Here is a 20,000-nt window from a genome sequence, read left to right as displayed (position 1 = left end):
GTGTGTGTGTGTGTGTGTGTGTGTGTGTGTGTGTGTGTGTGTGTGTGTGTGTGTGTGTGTGTGTGAACAGGTTCCATCCGGACAACTCTACCACGTGTATTTGTAATCTACCTGTCCTAGCGCACACACACACACACACACACACACCATCAGCATACACAGCACAGCCATCCGTCGCCTTTCTTCCCTTCGGCTTCAATAGGTTATTTCTGGATTACCCTTGCAATGACGATAGCAACGATGACCCCCCTCCTCCTCCTCCTTCTCCTCCTCCTAATCCTCTTCCTCCTCCTCTCCACACGTGTAGGGATCAGTCACCACCATCTAGTCCTTCCAGTGCCAGCAAGTTATCATCTTCTCATTATTCTTCCCAGACCTTACTGACGTCTGCCGGCACTGTATGGCATAAGAGATGGCTGGGCCTTTCTTGTCTTTTATAAGGGTTGGGTGTGAGCATTTTTTCTTCCACTTAAGGCTCAGCAAACGTTATTATCTCTCTTATAATATCCGTTTTGTCTATCTCAAGGGTGTTAATATATCTCTACTAAAATGTCAACTTTATTTTTGGCTTTTGTTTCTTTGTGCTTATCTTGACGGGGTAATCTTTATGTGGCTGCTCCTAGACTTACATCTTAGGCTTCGTTACCTGATAGTTTACAAGGGAAACAATACTTGTGCAACAGCCTCTTAGTGAATATTGTAAACCCCACCTTGCCTATAATACTGCTTTGTTTACTTGATTTATAATACTCCTTGTTTTTTTAGCTTGCAGGGGAAACTTCACTATAATTAACAGCCTCACCTTGCCTATAATACTCCTTTGTTTTTTAGGTTGCAGGGGAAACTTCACTATAATTAACAGCCTCATCTTGCCTATAATACTCCTTGTTTTTTTAGCTTGCAGGGGAAACTTCACTATAATTAACAGCCTCACCTTGCCTATAATACTCCTTGTTTTTTAGGTTGCAGGTGAAGCTTCACTATAATTAACAGCCTCACCTTGCCTATAATACTCCTTTGTTTCCTTGATAATTTATAATACCTTGTTTTTTTAGCTTGCAGGGGAAACTTCACTATAATTAACAGCCTCACCTTGCCTATAATACTCCTTTGTTTACTTGATGATTTATAATACTCCTTGTTTTTTTAGGTTACAAGGGAAACTTCACTAAAATAAACAGCCTCATATCAAATAATGAAAACACCACCTTGACTCATGATACTCCTCTGTTTTCTCTTTTTCTCTTGTATTTGCAAATTTGTTCATCTTTTCGTGGTTTCACTTAGCTTAGTTTCTTTCAACAAAAATTCTCCACACAAAGATTTTCAGGAAACGCTGCCAAGGATAAAATCTAACTCCTTTCAGGGCGGCGCGCGTGGCTTCGATTACGGGATGAAGAGGAGGAGGAGGAGGAGGAGGAGGAGGAAGAGGAGGAGGAGGAAGAGGAGGAGGACGGCGACGGGGGTAGAATATTGTTGGAGTACCCGATGATTTGACGCTGCTGAGAGAGAGAGAGAGAGAGAGAGAGAGAGAGAGAGCAATAAATATCCTCTATCAATGGTATCTCTCTCTCGCTCTCTCTCTCTCTCTCTCTCTCTCTGTGTGTGTGTGTGTGTGTGTGTGTGTGTGACTGAAAAGAAGAAGAAGAAGAAGAAGAAGAAGAAGAAGAAGATGATGATGATGATGATGATGAAGAACATGAAGAAGATGAAAGAGACAACAAGTAAGGTAAGGTATGGTGAGATGAGGTAAGGTAAGGTTAGGTTAGGGAAGGGAAGGTAAGGTGAGGTAAGGGTAGGTTAGGTAAGGTGAGGTTAGGTAAGGTAAGGTAAGGTGAGGTTAGGTAAGAATAATAATAATAATAATAATAATAATAATAATAATAATAATAATAATAAGAAGAAGAAGAAGAAGAAGAAGAAGAAGAAGAAGAAGAAGAAGAAGAAGAAGAAGAAGAAGAAGAAGAAGAAGAAGAAGAAGAAGAAGAAGAAGAAGAAGAAGAAGAAGAAGAAGAAGAAGAAGAAGAAGAAGAAGAAGAAAAAGAAGACGAAGAAGAAAACGAAAAAGAAGACGAAGAAGAAGAAAAAAAAATCAGAGTCAGAAGCAGAAGAAGAAGAAAAGAGGACAAAATAAAACCATCAACCAGGACAAGAAATAAAAAAAAAAGTAAAACGAAAGACCACGAAAAATATATTATCTCCCCTGCACATACAAAAGTAAATAACACACACACACGCACACACACACACACACACACACACACGTCAGAGGGAAATGGTAAAAATTGCAGAGCGAAATGCGACGAAAAAATGTTTAGCGGGAAAATGACGGACGCGAAAAACAGCGGAAAATGGACTCAACTCTTTCCATCCTTCACTGTCAACGTCACCATCACCGTCACCACCACCATCACCAGTCTTCAAATTCACCAAACTACTTTTAGTCACTATTTTCATCCCTCATACTTATTCACCGAACTACTTATATACTGCCCCTATTTTCATCCTTCACCATCACCGTCACCATCACCGTCACCACCACCATCACCAGTCTTCAAACTCACCAAACTACTTTTACAGTCACTATTTTCACCCCTCATACTTATTCACCGAACTACTTATATACTGCCCCTATTTTCATCCTTCACTGTCAACGTCACCATCACCGTCACCATCACCATCACCAGTCTTCAAACTCACCAAACTACTTTTACAGTCACTATTTTCATCCCTCATACTTATTCACCGAACTACTTATATACTGCCCCTATTTTCATCCTTCACTGCCAACGTCACCATCCTCATCAGACCCATCACCATCACCAGTCTACACACTCACCAAGCTGCTTAACACTGCCACCATTTTCATCATTCACCATCGTCACCACCCTCACCACCCAAACAGTATCACCATCACACCACACTTAAAAACACCAACACTACCACTGTATCACTGCTAAATCACACAAACATCACCACACCATCAACTCTGTCACCTCCATTCCTTCCTTCCTTCGTTACCTTCAAGACCGCCACGGAGCAGACACATCGGACAGCCCACACGAGGTGATCTGACCTGCCCATCACCCTGAGGGGCAGCGGTCTGTGTGGTAGGAGGTGCTGCATGGTGCCGAGCAGGGTGTGGTCTAAGAGGTGTGGTAGTGGTCTGAGGGGATGTGATACTAGTCTGAGGGGATGTGGTACTGGTCTGAAGGGATGTGGTACTGGTCTGAGGGGATGTGGTACTGGTCTGAGAGGGGATGTGATACTGGTCTGAGAGGGGATGTGATACTGGTAAGAGAGGGATGTAGTGCTGGTCTGAGATGTGGTACTGGTCTGAGGGGATGTGCTACTAGTCTGAGGGGATGTGATACTGGTCTGAAGGGATGTGATACTGGTCTGAGGAGGGATATGATACTGGTCTGAGAAGAGATGCTGTTCTGTTTTGAGTGGGATGTGTTCCGTCACTATGCACTACTACTGGAAATGGGCTGAGTGGGGTCTGTTCCACTACTATACGCACTGATAGACTCGGCTTGGGCTGAGTAGAGATGCGTTTCACTATTAACACACACACCGGAGCAGGCCTATGTGTACCAGAATGTTCCACCACTACACACAATAGTATGTAGTGGTGTGCTTAGAGAGATGTTTCCACCACTACCACCACGACCACTACACTGCCACTAGCCTGAACTGGACTGACTGAGGGTGCGAGAGAGGCCTCCCTCCTCCACCACCACCACCACCAGCCCTCTCCTACAAGGCTCTGGTCGCCATGCTCTGGTCGCTAATGGGAAAGAGCTGGCTTGTCCTGAATGTTGAATGTGTTGCAGGTTCGATGAGAAAGAAGGGGAGGAAGGAAGGAAAGAAGAAAAGAAACAAACAAAAAAGGAAGGAAGGAAGGAAGGATTGACGTACTCTCTCCTTCCTTCCGTCCTTCCTTTTTTTGTTTGTTTGTTTATTTGTTTTCTTTCTTCCTTCCTTCCTCCCCTTCTTTCTTTCCTTATATTTCCTTTCTTGCTTCCTTGTTTGCTTGCAAGACCATTTGGTTAACTGCTTGATGGGATTGCTTTCTTAATTGCTTGATTATTTGCTTGCTCCCTCGCTCGCTGGATTTCTTGCTTGCTATTCCTTCCTAGGTTACTTGCTTGCTTCCTTCCTTCCTTGTTTGCCTCTCGACCGAGTAGTTGTCTTCCCCTCGAGCGGGGTCACACCTGTGCTTGCGTATTCCAGGGGCGGCCGCTGCGTCTATGCTTAGCCCCAGAAAGCGTGGCGGTGCATACGGCTACTCATTGCTCGGCTGCACTGGTGAGGACGGGCTTTAAAACCCTAGCGATGGCGTCGATCTGAAGAGAAGCACCAGATAATGATACTCCAACCTGTAAAACTACCTGTATAATGAGGATAACGCTGATGATTTACTTGTTCATTGCCAAATATACGTAACGCGCCGAGCTTCACCTTTAACAAAACGGCACTGGCAACTACTTGGAGCTGCGCCTGTCGTTAACGATCAAACCTTAACCCGTCCTCTGCGATTGGCATGGATTTCGCCTTCACTGGTAGCTTGGTAACATTCCCAGGTCTTTCTCTGCCTCTGTGGTGGATAGTGGAGTGTTTCCCATGTGGTATTGGTATGCTGGATTTCCCCTACCAAGGTACATGACTTTACATTTTTCTTCAGTGAATTGTAGCAGCCACTTTTTGTTCCATTCCTGTAGCTTAGTGATGTCTACTTGTAGGAAATCCGCAGTCAAGGGATTAATCTGTACATGCATACGTGGACTGTGCCTTACTTGTACTTTGAGAGCATTACCGAATTTTTGCTTATGTTTCCCACCGTCCCTGGCAAAGCTTTTACGAACAAACACGCAGTTACTCAGGTGTTACTACTGTATTTAACGCCAGGTGATATTACTTTATATGAGTGCAATTACCAGATTTTAAAATACTAAACCCATCATTGCATTTAAGGGACAGTTCACCGAATTTTGAGTGAAATGTTGATAATTTTATGAAAAGAAGGGAGCCCCACAAAAAAATCAAGCAGTAGTCAGGTAAAGTTTGGTAAAATATTAAGTTTTTTTTTATATGAAACTATTTTTTTTCTTGTTTGTTTTTCATGTATCGTCTTTCAAATTTCTACACACGTAAGTAGGTGTCATAGCTATCTATAAATAAAGTTGCATGTAAATTGCTGCACACGATCATTAACCACATAAAAAATGGTGAACAGTCCCTTAACCGCAGCACGAGCAAGCGAGTAGTCAGGCAAAACCTTTAAGCACGAACAGTTACTCATGTGTCCCAGTAATTAATGCCGGGTGCTGCACGGACGGGGGAGACCTTTTCAAAATCTGTAATTGGCCTCTACGTATTAGCGGAACAGCACCTAATATTGATGATGGTCAGGCCCGTGCAGCAACCTGGCCCCATACTTATACAGAAGTAAGGCGCTTGACTTATGTCTCGTCTCAGAGGTGAGTGTGCACCCTAGCTGGGGCTCCAGTCGCCACGGGTAGTGAGGTAAGTAAAGTTGCCAAAAAGGCGAGATCAGTTATCTCATATGAAAATTAATGGGTAAGATTCCTTAAAAAGGTGTAAGTATTGAATAGAAGTACATCATATCCATAATAATAAGGTTTTGTAAGACTATAGTGAGCGTTTGAATGTAAAACGATTTGATGAGGCACGCTGGCTGTCTGGCAACATCCGGCAATGTTTACATTTGAAGGTCGCTGCCTCAGACGAAGACCCAGGACTTATGCCTGCCTGGGACCAACTTTAGCTACTCGCGCCGCGTCTCAAATTAACACCCAGGATATAGGTCTTCACAGGGCCGGTTTGGGTTTTGGGCAGACGAGCCTGAGACGAACTGTTAGCTTTATAAGTATGGGCCCTGAATCTTCACTCGTTTACTGCCGACCCTCCCCGAGTTCACTAAGTCTATATACACCAAGTCAAGTCATACGCAGGTTTGTGGGAGGAGACACGGCCGAGGCGTGGTTTATGCATGACACTGCTTAAAGCCAAACTAGAGAATGTAGAAACAGGGATTTAGAGAAAACGAAGAAAGGCGAGCTAATTTAAATCAATCACTTCAACATGCCCTCCCTCACACCCCACACCGCCGTTTGTAGGCAATGGAATTACAGTCACGCAATAGCACAATAGACATATTTTTTCGTCAGTGGCTTGCCTGAACGCGCTGTGAAAGAAGGCGAGAATGCACATCCAGAGTGCACATACGGCCCCAACTTTAGTCACCCCTGAACTGGCGGGTATTTTTTTTCTTTTAGCTTCAAGTGACGTCATCCCGCTGCTCCGCCTCCAAACCGCCTCCTGCGCGTACCGATCGCAGTTTTGAAGCAGAGTGACTTGACTTGGTATATATAGACTTAGGGTTCACTACGCCTTGCTGCACCGGGACGACTTTATGATGACCAAATACAGTGTAAATGTTTACATCTGAGCCAACAGCACCTGACATTAATTATCTTCACGCCTTGACAGCCGCTTTGATAGTCTTATATATTTAATGCCACCAACACGCAGGCTTCAACTTATGATCTTTTTTTGTTTTTTAAAGTAGCCGCACCTGATATTTATTACATTTATTACTGCAACACCTTGGTAATAACTGTTTGCTATCGCACTTAAAAACTTTGATTGGTTTCATGAACGTTTTGCTGCACTGATGCAGTAGATTATTTTAAAATGAGGCAACTGCGTGTATTTAAGTAACATGAGCTGATATTAAGGAAAACCTGAATAACTGTTGATATTCGTCCTTGAATGCTTTACCTGTTTAAAATCAACCACTCACTGGCTTCAAGAATATTTTGAGGCAGCGACGGGATGGAATCTTTCAAAATCTGGCAATTGTGTTAATTTTGAGAAATACACTTGCAAACCAAAGTACACACACACACACACACACACACACACACACACACACACACACACACACACACACACACACGGGCTTCATTATACATGTTCTACTGGCATGGTGGGTGACTTTCAAAACATGGTAATGGCATCTGCCCACCTTTTCTATACAACCATCACACTTAAAGGACAAGAATAACAACAGTACATGCACGTTGAAGGTTTTACTGATCCTTACCCGTCTTCCTGGTGGCAACGCAGCCCGGGGATTACGCAACTTTGAACACGGGGACACGGGAGAACATGACAGCCTTCTCTAACGTTCACCATACCATCATCATCATCATCACCAAAATAACGGAGTGGACATGAATTTTTTTTTCTGGGGCTTCACTTTGCGTATCTTCCTGGTTCTTGGCAACAGCGCAAGCTTACGTAACTTATGATCAAGGTGACGCAAGCACACATGACCAGTCTTCTCGCCACACTTTCTTCACTAACACACTTATAAAGACCAGTTGACGCAGCGCCCTATCCCCCGCCCCACCACGCCCCTCCTCCTGAGCCTCGCCCAGCATCGCCACGCAGCAGGCCGAGGCGAGGGCTGCATTACTGTTCGTTGTATTATAATTATTATCATTATTATTACTAGTAGTAGTTGTAATAATAATAATAATAATAATAATAATAATAATAATAATAATAATAATAATAATAGTAGTAGTAGTAGTAGTAGTAGTAGTAGTAGTAGTAGTAGTAGTAGTAGTAGTAGTAGTAGTAGTAGTAGTAGTAGTAGTAGTAGTAGTAGTAGTAGTAGTAGTAGTAGTAGTAGTAGTAGTAGTAGTAGTAGTAGTAGTAGTAGTAGTAGTAGTAGTAGTAGTTAGCGGCTTTTTTGTTCATTATTATTATTTTTTTTTTTTTACGCCCTTGCAGTCGATTTGGTGACGTCATGAACACGAGACTAAACCCCATGACAGTGATAAGGAGGCGGATCCCTTTATCTTATCACTGGCGGATCTATCACACCATTAAAAACCCTTTAAACAACACCCAACGGCATGGTGCTGCCAATAATATAAAATAAAACTCCCTGCCAAGGAAGATGAAGTTGGGATGCTTTAAGGGGCTACTACACTGGGCAAATTTTCCGTGGATCTTCAGTCAAACCACGATTTCCGCTAGCGTGGTTCTCATTTGTTTCTTGTTATTGCTGCTGATGATGGTGAGTAATACCGTCGTCCTTCGGTGAAATCTACCGTAGCTTTGGAAGATCGTGGACACGTCAGAAAACCACGGAAACATGAGAACCACGCCAGCGGAAATCGTGGTTTGACTGAAGATCCACGGAAAATTTGCCCAGTGTAATAGCCCCTTTAGTTCCTCCCGCTAACTTGCCGCCACCACGTTTTCTTTACAAGAGCGTTAATTTTGCGGGAACTAATATATATTTGTTTATCCCTTAGTCTGGCTCCTTCATGGTCAAATAGTGTTTTTAAGCCATTTCACACCTCTGAAAGTACCATTTGTGTCTTCACGTCATAGTTAAGGGGTAAAATACAGGTTAACTGTAATAGCATGGTATAAATGATAAGACACTACATAAACTAACAGACCCCCTCATTGTAACCTAAAGCCCCGTTCACATTGTGCCGACTCTGGGCCACGACTACCCACGACTCTAGGGTACACGAGGTCTTGGGTGTTGATGGGAAAGGGTCGGGCACGTCTTGAAAGAGGTTTTGAGACTGTTGCCGAATGCTGGCGACTAGTTGGCCGAATCTCCCAGACAGTCAGGAAGACACCAAGACCCCAATAAAACCTCCCCCCCCTTCTTGGAGCGTGGGAACCAACTTGTCAAATGGAAAAGTCGCTGGGTTGTCGTGGCCCAGAGTCGGCACCGTGTGAACGGGGCTTAACACCACAACGGGGGCGTATAGGTAAAGAAACAAACATGTCGCTCGCTTTACAGTAAATATTTCGGGTTATTTTTTTCATAATCATTACTATACAGGCACGGTATGTTCAGCGCGCCAGTAAAACAGTGATGTGAAAGACTTTTGACAGGTAAACAGTTATCATAAGGCCAAGGAAAGAGGTGCGGGTGAATACATAATTGAAAAAAAAGAGAAACGAACCCTAGCCACAGCATCAGCCCAGCCAGACCAGCCCAGCCCAGCAAGCCTCCCCGTGTGTCGGCTCTTTAAATGGCTACCTGCGGGCTATTACTTACGGGAGGTAATTACGGTAGCCTGGACGATACAGCCACTTTATATTGTTTTCACGCTAACTTGGCAAATAAGCTCCTCCCCCTTTCCCGTTAAGCGTGTACCATTGGCCAATCAACAAGCAAGGCACGCCCCTCCAACATCAGACTGTATTGGTGGAGTCTGGAAAAGGTTGGCTAAAGCATACTGGTTGCTAATTGGCTGGCGTGGGTGAGGCTCATTTGCGAAGTTGACATAAAAAGATTGTGGGCCATATTCTCAAACATTTCAGGGCTTACACAGACAAACATTTGATAAGGCTTTTGAAGAGGTTGTGGCTACTTACATGGGTAGTTTCATGGGCCTAGTGATAGTTTGACAAGGCTTCTGCACCGTGAAAATGAAAACTTGTCATAAGGACTTGACTAATCTCCTTTGTGACCTTTGGAAATAGTTGCTGTGAGAGCCGACAGCGTCTGGGAGTACGGGAAAAGTTGGAAAGTTTCGTTTAGTCGGCGCAACATCTGTGGTCATATGCCGGAGAGAGACAGAAGGGGAAGGAATTATAGGAGAAGGGAACAGATCCCAGGAGACGGGACACAACCCCCGATTAATATAATACCCATTCATTGCTGGGTGGACAGGGGCGTAGGGTATCGGTAAAAACCCGCACAAATTTTTCCACTCCGCCAGGGAATCCAACCCGGGCTCTCTCGGTTGTGAGCCGAGTGTGCTAACCACTACACCACGAAGCCCCTCTGGGAATATGGGTCTGTGTGCTCTAAGACATCGGTGAGTATCCCGCACAAGGCTTTGAAGAAGCGGAAACGGATACACGCACTTGGGCTAGGCGTCATCTTGGGTGTGGTGGCAGAGTGGCGGTGTGCGTGAGAATGTCAATGACCTTCGTTAACTATTCCACGCGTTCCTTCTTATCTTGCCGTACGTAACAGGCTGATGGCAGGTGATAATCGCCCTTTAGCTTTTACTCAGTAATTGCAGGTGATAATCGGTCTTCTGCCAGTCGTCAGGTGCGCCAGGTAATACAACCGTGACACTTGTAATTACTGCTTTCTGAGGCACAACGCCGTGTTGCAAAGACGGGTGGGGTGTAATTACCTCAGTGTGTTTGCTATATATATACCTCGTCTTTAACCTCTTTACGAATTTTAGGTCGTCATCATCATCAACCATTTTTAGTACGAGGCCTTTCCCACCGTCAACCATTATTTGTGTCTGATGTTATGTACTCCATGCTGCTCCGGCCTGGTTGTTATTTCATATATTCACCTGACTGTCTGCCGTGACTTCTACAACGTCTGAGCTGTTATCGATACTTTGGCTGTTTATCTGTTATCAGTGACGTGGATGATATGGCCTACTTAGCTTAGTTCTCAAACGTCACAAGGAAATCCTCACCTGACGTGCGTTCCTCAATCATGCATGTCATTTCTGTGTGTGACTCAAATTATACGAATAAACGCTTCCCTAACGACCTTTCTTATTGCAGGTAGAAAAACAATTAAGTAAAACGAGCAGGAGAAAGAAAGATAAAGAGGACAGGAAGGGAGGAATTTTACACCAGCATATAAAAAATAGCGAGGGGAAAGAAGGGACAAAGGAAAACGATTAAAGAGGAGACATGGAAGAGATATGAAAGTACGACAGGGAATGGCGGACGAAAGGAGAGAGGGAAGGACAGGAAGAGGGGAAAGGAGTGTGACACCAGCACCACAAAAAAAGGGCGGCGGTGAATACAAAATGAAAGAGGAAAACGATCAAAGGGAAGATAGGAAATAAAATGCAGGTAGTTGGACGTGGAAAAAGCTGGACGAGAGAAATGGAAGGACGGAATATGGAAGTACCGGAAGGGGGGGAGTGTTAGACCAGCACACTTACAAAAAAAAGGGGAGGGAAGTGACAAATGGAAAAGGAAAACGATCAAGAAGCAGGGGAGATGGAGAGAGAGAGAATCATGTTGCTATTCTCAAAGGCAAACAAAAGAGGAAAAATTACCGAGATGACTAAAATGAAAGCAATTATTGTTTTCTTCCGAGTGATGTTGCTGATTACTATTTGTTCGGCTCGTCATTTCCTTAATTAATTAATATGCGACGCTTGTTTGCTCGCGTTCGTAGTGTGAAATTGTCCAGCTGTCAACTGAGGGAATGCCGCGACAGTAATTTTGCTAATAGATGAGCTTGTTATGTTGATTACTAATGAAACTATCCGTTTGTTTAATTGTCTACGTGGTTGATTATTTATTTTTACGTATCTTTTTTTATACTTGCTCATATATTAAATTGTTTGCTTGTTTATTTATTATGGTTGGGAATTTTGGGACAGTAACTTTGCTTATAGATGAGCTTGTTATGTTGCTTACTAATGAAACTATCCATTTGTTTACTTGATTACAGGTGGTTGATTATTTATTTTTACGTATCTTTTTTTTATTTACAAATGGAAATGCAGACTCGTTTACTGATGAAATTGCTAACTTGCTTATATATGAAATTGTTTACTTGTTTACTTATTATGGTTGTTTACTCCGGTATTACTTGATTACATTTATAAGCGCTTACTTGGAACTACATGGCGGAACATATAATCGTTTACTTGTTTAATGGCACGGTTGGTTACTTAAGTGCTGCTGGCCTTTACATTAAATTTATAGTCGCTTACTTTTTTATCTTCTTTTTTTTGCAGTACGGAACCTTTAACTTGTTTGCTGGCGAGGCTGTCTACTCTGTCTACGTTGTTTACCGGTGGATCTGTCTGTCTGTATACCGCCCCGCTCCTTCCCGTCCCTCGCGGTGGTTTATTTCCCCGCGGCGCCGTTCCTTTGATGGGCGTGTTTACGTGTTCAGGCTCAAGTTCTCCTCGTTATTAGTTGGGCCGCTAAGCCGCTCTCAGATTTACATGTTCCCTCGACCGCCGCGCCGCCCTGGGTCCTCTCGTGGGGTGTGAAATGCGTGTTTGGCGATGACTATTAAGGCCGTGTTTGCTGGCTAGGTTAATGTTTGTTTGCTATGCTTATGTTTGTTAGGTATGTTGTTTGTTTATTTGGTTATATGGCGTTTGCTTGGTACTATTGTGTTTGCAAGGCGGTTTGTTTGGTTATGTTAGTTTGATAGGTAAGATGGTGTTTGTTTAGTGATATATTTCCTTGGTGGCTGGTGTTTTTTATGAACTTCTGTTTGTTTAGAATGATTGTTTGTTTGTTACGCTAGATGGTTAGGTAAGATGAAGTTTGCTTTGTACCATTGTTTGTTTGCTTCGTTGCTACATGAAGGCTAACTTGGTATAACCTTTGTTTGATGTCCACTAGCTATTGTTTGTTTGGTGGTACGCTGGTGTTTGCTAGGTATACATAATCCTTCCACCTGTAATACCTAGGTCTGCCTGATATACATACTAATTTTCTAAATACAAATTATTAAGCTGGTGTTCAGTAGATTATAGTCAATGGTTCTTCTCTTTCTTTCTTTCTCTTTCTTCCCTTTTTTTTCTTTCTTTCTCTTTCTTTTCCGTCTTTCCTTTGTTCTTTCTTTCTGTCGCTTTCAAAAGTTCTCTGTTGTAGCGTTGCGGGTAAATACAAACACATAGAAATGCAAAAACCAAGGAATATAATGACACGTCTCAACCCGGTGAGGAAAAAGAAACCAAGAAATCTATATATAACAGAGGAATCCATGTACTCTATTCCTGATCCCATTAAGAAGAAACGAAGGGATTTAAATGTACACCAAGGGACTTAAATCTACACTCAAGGGATCAAAGTGCTCACTGGAGACTACCAAGGACGGCGCCTCGTGACTACAACTCGAGCGTCTCCCACAAACGTCCACAGCCACCCATCACCGCCACGCCCACCTCCCACCATCCTCACGCCCTACCAACCACCCACCATCACTCTGACGCCTCGACCTCACCCCCACCCTGTCCCACCACCCACCATCACACTAACGCCTCGCCCTCCCCCTACCCCCCAGCCTGACCCATCACCCTCACTCTGCCCACCACACATCACTCAGCCCTCATCCTAATAGCGCCCTTCAACCGTGCACCTCCTCCTCGGCGCCGGTCACCCCCGCCCCCGTCTGCTGCCTTCCTCCTGCCTCTGTTCTGCTGTAACCTTGCTCGACATGACTCTCTTATCAAGTGTTTGGTTTATTTACTCCTCGCAAGAGCCTCGTGACAAGTTTTACTACTTAACGAAGGTCGATCTCTACAAGGCTTCACTGCGTTTTCCTGGAGGTGGTAGAGAATGGTGACTTTGGAGACGAGACTGTTGCAATTGAACGACTCTGTACTGTTACGTAATAGTTAAAAAATATACACAAAGGTGAAATCTAATGATAAAGACATTAACAAAAACAGTGATGAGTGTGTGTGTGTGTGTGTGTGTGTGTGTGTGTGTGTGTGTTTACAGCAGAGGAGACAGTGCAAGGGCGTAAAAAAAAAAAAAAATAAATAAAATAAAATAAAAAAGCCCGCTACTTACTGCTCCTTATGACTCCTGTGACTCAAATGATACGAATAAACGCTTCCCTAACGCCCCCCACGCCTTCACCAACACACCGGCCAGGGTACACCGCGTCCAGACAACAACGCCGCCTTGGGTCCGCGGCTCGCCAGGACATCTCGGCCCTGATACTAATCTCCCGGAGTATTTATTCGTGACAAACAGCCTCGAGCAGTCCGCGGCCAGCCAGGCATTGGCGGTCGCTTCTTGCTGAGGATTAGATGAAGATAAGATGCCGCGTTAATGTTGAGTATTCCGTGCCCGCGAGACGAATGTTCGACGACCGACGCCACTGTGAGGGCCGTCTGTGTTGTCACGCCACTGACACACACACACACACACACACACACACACACACACACACACACACACACACACACACAAACAAACAAACAAACACATACACACAAACAAACACACACACACACACACACACACACACACACACACACACACACACACACACATAAACAAACACATACACACAAACAAACAAACAAACAAACAAACAAACACACACACACACACACACACACACCACAACACAACACAACCAACCGAACACACACACACACACACACACACACACACAGATATGAAGCGACGAGGGAAGCCCACCGCCGCCACAACACGTACTACTCTGGGGGCGATGTTGTCCTCCTTGGCGAGGTCCCGCAGGTCCTGGAAGGATCGGGACTGCTTGTGGGCCACCAGCGTGACGGGCTCCACCGCCGCCACGCCGTCATCGCCGAACAGCGTGCCGATCCCCATCCGCTGCTTCTTGCGGGCCTTGGCGCCGCGGCGGCCCAGCGTCAGGAAGCCCCGCATGGTGGAGGTCATCCCGGCGGCCTGCACCGCCCCTCGCGAGGCACGCCACACACGTTAACACTGATACTGTCACACACACGTCACGAGGCTCTCACCCACGCACTGTTGTTCTCTCACACAGGCGACTCGTAGCACATGCCTCAGCGTGGCGCGCGGCGCACACGCCTAGGCAACACTGGCTCACCGCGGCACCGTCAGGTCACCGGCGGCCCGCGCGGCAGACAGCGCCACGGAGTGGTCCTCACCTGGCCGGCCCCGCACATGGTCCGCGGCACACACGCCTCACTAAAGCCGCACACTTGCTGCCCAGCCGCCCATCACGCCCACGGCGGCACACACGCACGAACACACCGGCACGTCAACGCTTCTGCACGGACCAGAGAACATTAGCACCTCAGCCCTGACCGGGAATAATACATCTGACAGGCGGGGAGGCGTCGGCGAGGAAGACAGCATGACGGTCCAACATGACACGCCGCCTCCACCCGCCCCGCCCCGCCCCGCCCCACTGACTCGCCGGCCCACCCCACCCCACGCCCGCCAGCAACACCACCCACCCACCCAAACACAGACCCACACACACCCTCAAACCGTCCGCCACACACCTCAACAATGCGGATCCGCGTTACGGTTCCCTACAAAGCCACGTGGCGGGGCAGAGGGGGGTGGGGCGAGGGAGGTGTGAGCGTCCCTGGAGCACAGCACAAAGGTCGTCACGTCTGCCCGTCACCGACAAAAACACGACGCACCGCAACACGACAAGAAGCAACCTCGTTTAAGTGCAGCAGGAGTGAGACTGACACTCGCCACACACCGTTCAGCTCTTATCTTATCAGTGCGGGGGACGTGGCCGACTGCTGGAACACCTCACCGCCCCTACTTACCTCCCTTATCACTCCTCTTATCTCCCCTTATCGCCCTTCCAATCAGTTAACGTTGCCCTCCCCTCCTTCCCTCCCTCCTGTCTAGCCCTGAGGTATTTCGTATTTCAAAACATTTCGTCGCCCAAGTTCATATATTTGACAAGGCTTTCGTAAGAGCTGTAGGCGTTTCCAGGGGTAGTTTTATGACCCTGGTGGTAATTTAACCCTTCTTTTATGCTATGATTGTGAAAAAGCACTCATGAAAGCACGATAGATCTCCTTTTTGACCTTTGGAAATAGTTGATGTGAGGAGGAAACGTCGCACTGGCCCTGAGGTATTACATTCCCCGGAGCCGCTACGCCACTCCGTCTACCAGGGAAGAAATGACTCACGCCTGTTCTCTTGGGTTCCTCCTATCCGGCATTGATTCAACACGCCTCCTCCACCCATCTCTTGTCCTCTCTCCTCCTACACCTTTTCCTTCCTCTCCCACTCATCTCCATTCATCTCCTCCCTTTCCAATATCAGCTTAATTTATCTTCCCCATCTCTCTCTTATCCTATCTTGCTTTCTCCCGACCCACCTCTATTCTTCTTCTTCGTTCTCCTAACACATGTCTTATCTATCCATCTTTAGTTATTCCTTTCTATACTCCACCTTCTCCATCCACTATCTTCCACTGATTCAACACGCCTCCTCCACCCATCTCTTGTCCTCTCTCCTCCTACGCCTCTTCCTTCCTCTCCCACTCATCTCAATTCATCTCCTCCCTTACCAATATCAGCATAAGTTATCTCCTCCATCTCTTTTATCCTATCTTCCTATCTTGCTTTCTCCCTACCCACCTCTATTCTTCTCTTTCATTCTCCTCACACCTTTAATTCTTCCTTTCTTTATTTCACCTTCTCCATCCACTATCATTCTCTCTTATCTTCCACCTCATTTACCTCTATCCTTCTCCCCTTCTCCCTACTCACCTCTCATTCTCTCCTCTCCCCAGCATCATCATCTCCCCGCTGGTGTCTGTTCTTCCTATGTATTCCTATGTATGCATCTCTATTCCTCTCTTTTCCTTTACTTAGCCCACCACTTCTTATCACCTCTCCTCCCCAAACCTTATTTTCTCCCTCCTCCCCTCTATTCCTCATCTCCCCACGCACCGCCATCATCCTCCCGAACCCAACCAAATACTCCTGGATTCCTTTGTGTTCTTCCCCTGAGGCACTGAACCAACCATCCAGCTGCCTCCACGCCCCCCCCCCCTTCCCCCTCCGCCGCCGCCCCCACACTATACACACTTTCATTACTTTCCTCCCCTGCTCCTACCCTCCCACAAACCTCCTACCGACACCCTGACCCCCCTCTCCTCCACTTCTCCCTTCCTCTGTCTATCGAGTCTACACGGTTTACACTCTCTGACCCTCTCCTACGCCTCCTCCTCCTACGCTCCTCTGCCGCGCCCTCCCTCTCTCCTACGCTCCACCGCCCACGCCCCCCTCCCCTCCTGACCAGCCTCCAGACCTCCTCCGCCCCTACAAAGGCCACGTGAGCCACTCCAGACGACCTTCACCGCTCCTCCTCCTTCTCCTCTTCCCTCGCCTACCTACCCACGCACAGGTAAACACAGGTGCCTCGGGGGTGCATTACTCGCCTCGGTACCTCCACGTGCGATGGGAACCCGCCGCTAATCAAACTTAACTTAGTCCTCCTCCCCCGCCGCCGCAGAGCTAGCCTGAGCATAGCTAACCCAATTAAACCTATCATAGCATAGCCTGACATGCCACTAACTGCAACCTGACAATAGCCTAGCATAACATAGGCCGCTAGTCTTATCCAACGTAGCCCAAGACGAACAAAAATCTAACCTAGCCTAACCTAACATGACCTACCCTTAATATATCCGGAGCTAATGTAAACAGCACAAAACACTACCATACATAAACGAACACAAGGCTTCAATAACACTGCCTTCCTTATCAAGCAAAATCTAACCTAACTAATCCCAACCAAACTTAACCGACTGCCAACCAAACCAAACACACACACAACCAAACCAGACCAAACCACACACACAACCAAACCTAACTGAGTGCTAACCAGACCAGACCACAAACCCAACCCAGCCCGAACCAAGCCCCTCCTAACCCAAACCCAGCCTTCCATTCCTCAGCGCCGTCCCAATGCGTCAACCTTTCTCCCGCAGAGTAGCACGCCAACACACCAACACGCCGCTGCTCTGGGAACGTTGGGAAGGAAGCGAGAGTCCGGCTTTTGTGTATGTGTGTGTGTGTGTGTGTGTGTGTGTGTGTGTGTGTGTGTGTGTGTGTGTGTGTGTGTGTGTGTGTGTGTGTGTGTGTGTGTGTGTGTGTGTGTGTGTGTGTGTGTGTGTGTGTGTGTGTGTGTGTCGCATTCCTTCATTCCTTCCACATCCCTCTGTACCCCAGCATGGCTAATCTCTCTCCCTCTCCCACTCTTCCTCTACCAATCTCTCGTTGTTCCTTCACACAGATCTCCCTCCCTTCCTTCCCCTCTTCCTCCTGTCCTCCCCTATCGACAGCCTCTTCCTGCCTCCACTTCTGTTTTTCTCCCTCCCAGCTTCTCTTCTATCCTTAAATCCATGTCTTACACCTGCGTCCCTCCCACTTCCTCCTTCCTCCTCCTTTCTCTATCCTGCCTCCCTCCCTCCTGTCCTTCAATACATCTGTCTTAACCCTGCCCCCCCCCCCCCCCCTCTCTCTCTCTCTCTCTCTCTCTCTCTCTCTCTCTCTCTCTCTCTCTCTCTCTCTCTCTCTCTCTCTCTCTCTCTCTCTCTCTCTCTCTCTCTCTCGTGCAATCCCGTCTCACTCTCTCCGTGTCGCCAGTTCTCCTCCAGCTTCCTCCTCCTTATCAGCCAGCCACCCTCCCTTCCTCCCTCTCTCTGTCTCTCTCTCCTGAACTTTCCTCCGACGTCTCCATACTAAGCCGAGGGAGGAGCTGCTCGTTCTTACACATCTCTCGCTGCCTCTCCTCCGACCTCCATCCGGACTGGTTTGCGATCCTCGAGTCACCGCCAGCCAAGTTAGAACCTCCTGCATCTCCCCCACCCCCCATTCTCTCTCTCTCTCTCTCTCTCTCTCTCTCTCTCTCTCTCTCTCTCTCTCTCTCTCTCTCCACGGCTGCAATATCAACACGGTGCTATATTTTTTTCTCCTGTTTTCCATTCTCTCTTTTTTTCCCCCATCTGTAGCATTCCCAGTGGTCTCTCTCTCTCTCTCTCTCTCTCTCTCTCTCTCTCTCTCTCTCTCTCTCTGATACACACACACACACACACACACACACACACACACAAACACACGGCCCCTAAAACCTAACCAATTTCGATCCCACCCCCCACCCCCCCCTCTCCACCCTCCACCCCACCACCCACACCAGGACGGCCTCATTCTGTCCCTTTAATGCCTTACAAACTTTCCTCTATTACGGCGTTACTTTTCCGGAATGGCATCGCGGCGGAGACTTCTTGCTCGTAGCGGCCCGGCGATGAGAACAAGACTGAGGGAGGGAGGGAGGGAGGGGAGGTGGGGGAGAGGAAAGTGACCCTAAACAGCTAAAGACTAGGTGACCCTTGAACCCTAGACAGTGAGGTCACTACAACGGAGATCAGGGCCACACACACACACACACACACACACACACACACACACACACACACACACACACACACACACACACACCTCTTTCGGCCACCTCTTGATTTTTTTTTTTTTTTTTAAGAGCAGCGAGTAGCGGGCTCTTTTCATTATTGTTTCCTTTTTTTGTGCCCTTGAGCTGTCTCCTTTTTGTAAAACACACACAACCAAACCTAACCAATTCTAACCAAACCAAACCACACACGAAACCTAACCTAACCGAACCTAAACGACTGCCAACAACACCTCACACACACACACACACACACACACACACACACACACACACACACACAACCAAACCTAACCAAACCACACACGGAACCTAACCTAACCGACTCCTGATCTAACCAAACAACAAATACAACCGAGCCTAAACGACTGCCAGCTACACCTAACACACACACACACACACACACACACACACACACACACGAACAAAGCAGGTTTCCACGTGGTCCCTGTTCTCTCTCTGATTCACACACACACACACACACACACAAACACAAGCAAGCACACCGCCAGTCTCCCCCCCCCTACCCCTGGCGCCGGTAGCTCACTTTCTCCAGGTGTTTGTAATCTTCCGAGAAACACAACCCTCGCCGGATGGCCGTGTCTTCACCAGCCCACGTGTCATGCTGCGTCCCCTCCACCACGCCGGCGCCCTGGCACACGAGGCTGACGGGAGTGGCGGCCAATCAATCACACACAGACACAGACATCCAGACAGACTCAGCATTCACTCTTTCAGTCATCCAGTCTCCAAGCAGTAAACCACACAGATAGACAGACAACTATTCAGCCATTCAGTCTTTCAACCAGCCGGTCACACACAGACACAGACAGACATCCATTCAGACAGACTCAGCATTCACTCTTTCAGTCATTCAGTCTACAAGCAGTAAACCACACAGACAGACAGACAACTATTCAGCCATCCAGACTCAGCCATTCAGTCTTCCAACCAGCCAGCCACACACAGACACAGACAGACATCCATCCAGACAGACTCAGCAT

General features: G+C 46.9%; 1 protein-coding gene across 3 annotated transcripts in view; it reads right to left on the bottom strand.

Moving 5' to 3' along the window:
- LOC126987512 (cytohesin-1-like) overlaps positions 1-20,000 on the bottom strand; it is a 121,446-nt gene that overhangs the window by 88,676 nt on the left and 12,770 nt on the right. The window contains exons 1-2 of one of the 3 annotated variants that reach the window (XM_050844507.1): positions 15,201-15,235; positions 14,260-14,818 (exon numbers count right to left, since the gene is read on the bottom strand). The exons of 1 other annotated variant lie outside the window; for it this stretch is intronic. In XM_050844507.1, the coding sequence (XP_050700464.1) occupies positions 14,260-14,463 (204 nt within the window). In that variant the 5' untranslated portion in view covers positions 14,464-14,818; positions 15,201-15,235. Of the gene's footprint in view, positions 1-3,021; positions 3,702-14,259; positions 14,819-15,200; positions 15,236-20,000 lie in introns of those variants that run through there. One more of the 3 variants, XM_050844508.1, reaches the window with a different exon arrangement.

The sequence above is a fragment of the Eriocheir sinensis genome, chromosome 65 (genome assembly GCF_024679095.1).
Source record: "Eriocheir sinensis breed Jianghai 21 chromosome 65, ASM2467909v1, whole genome shotgun sequence".
In the NCBI taxonomy this organism is placed as follows: Eukaryota; Metazoa; Arthropoda; class Malacostraca; order Decapoda; family Varunidae; genus Eriocheir; species Eriocheir sinensis.
Note: the sequence above shows the minus strand (reverse complement) of the source record. Positions and strands in the feature narration are given on the sequence as shown.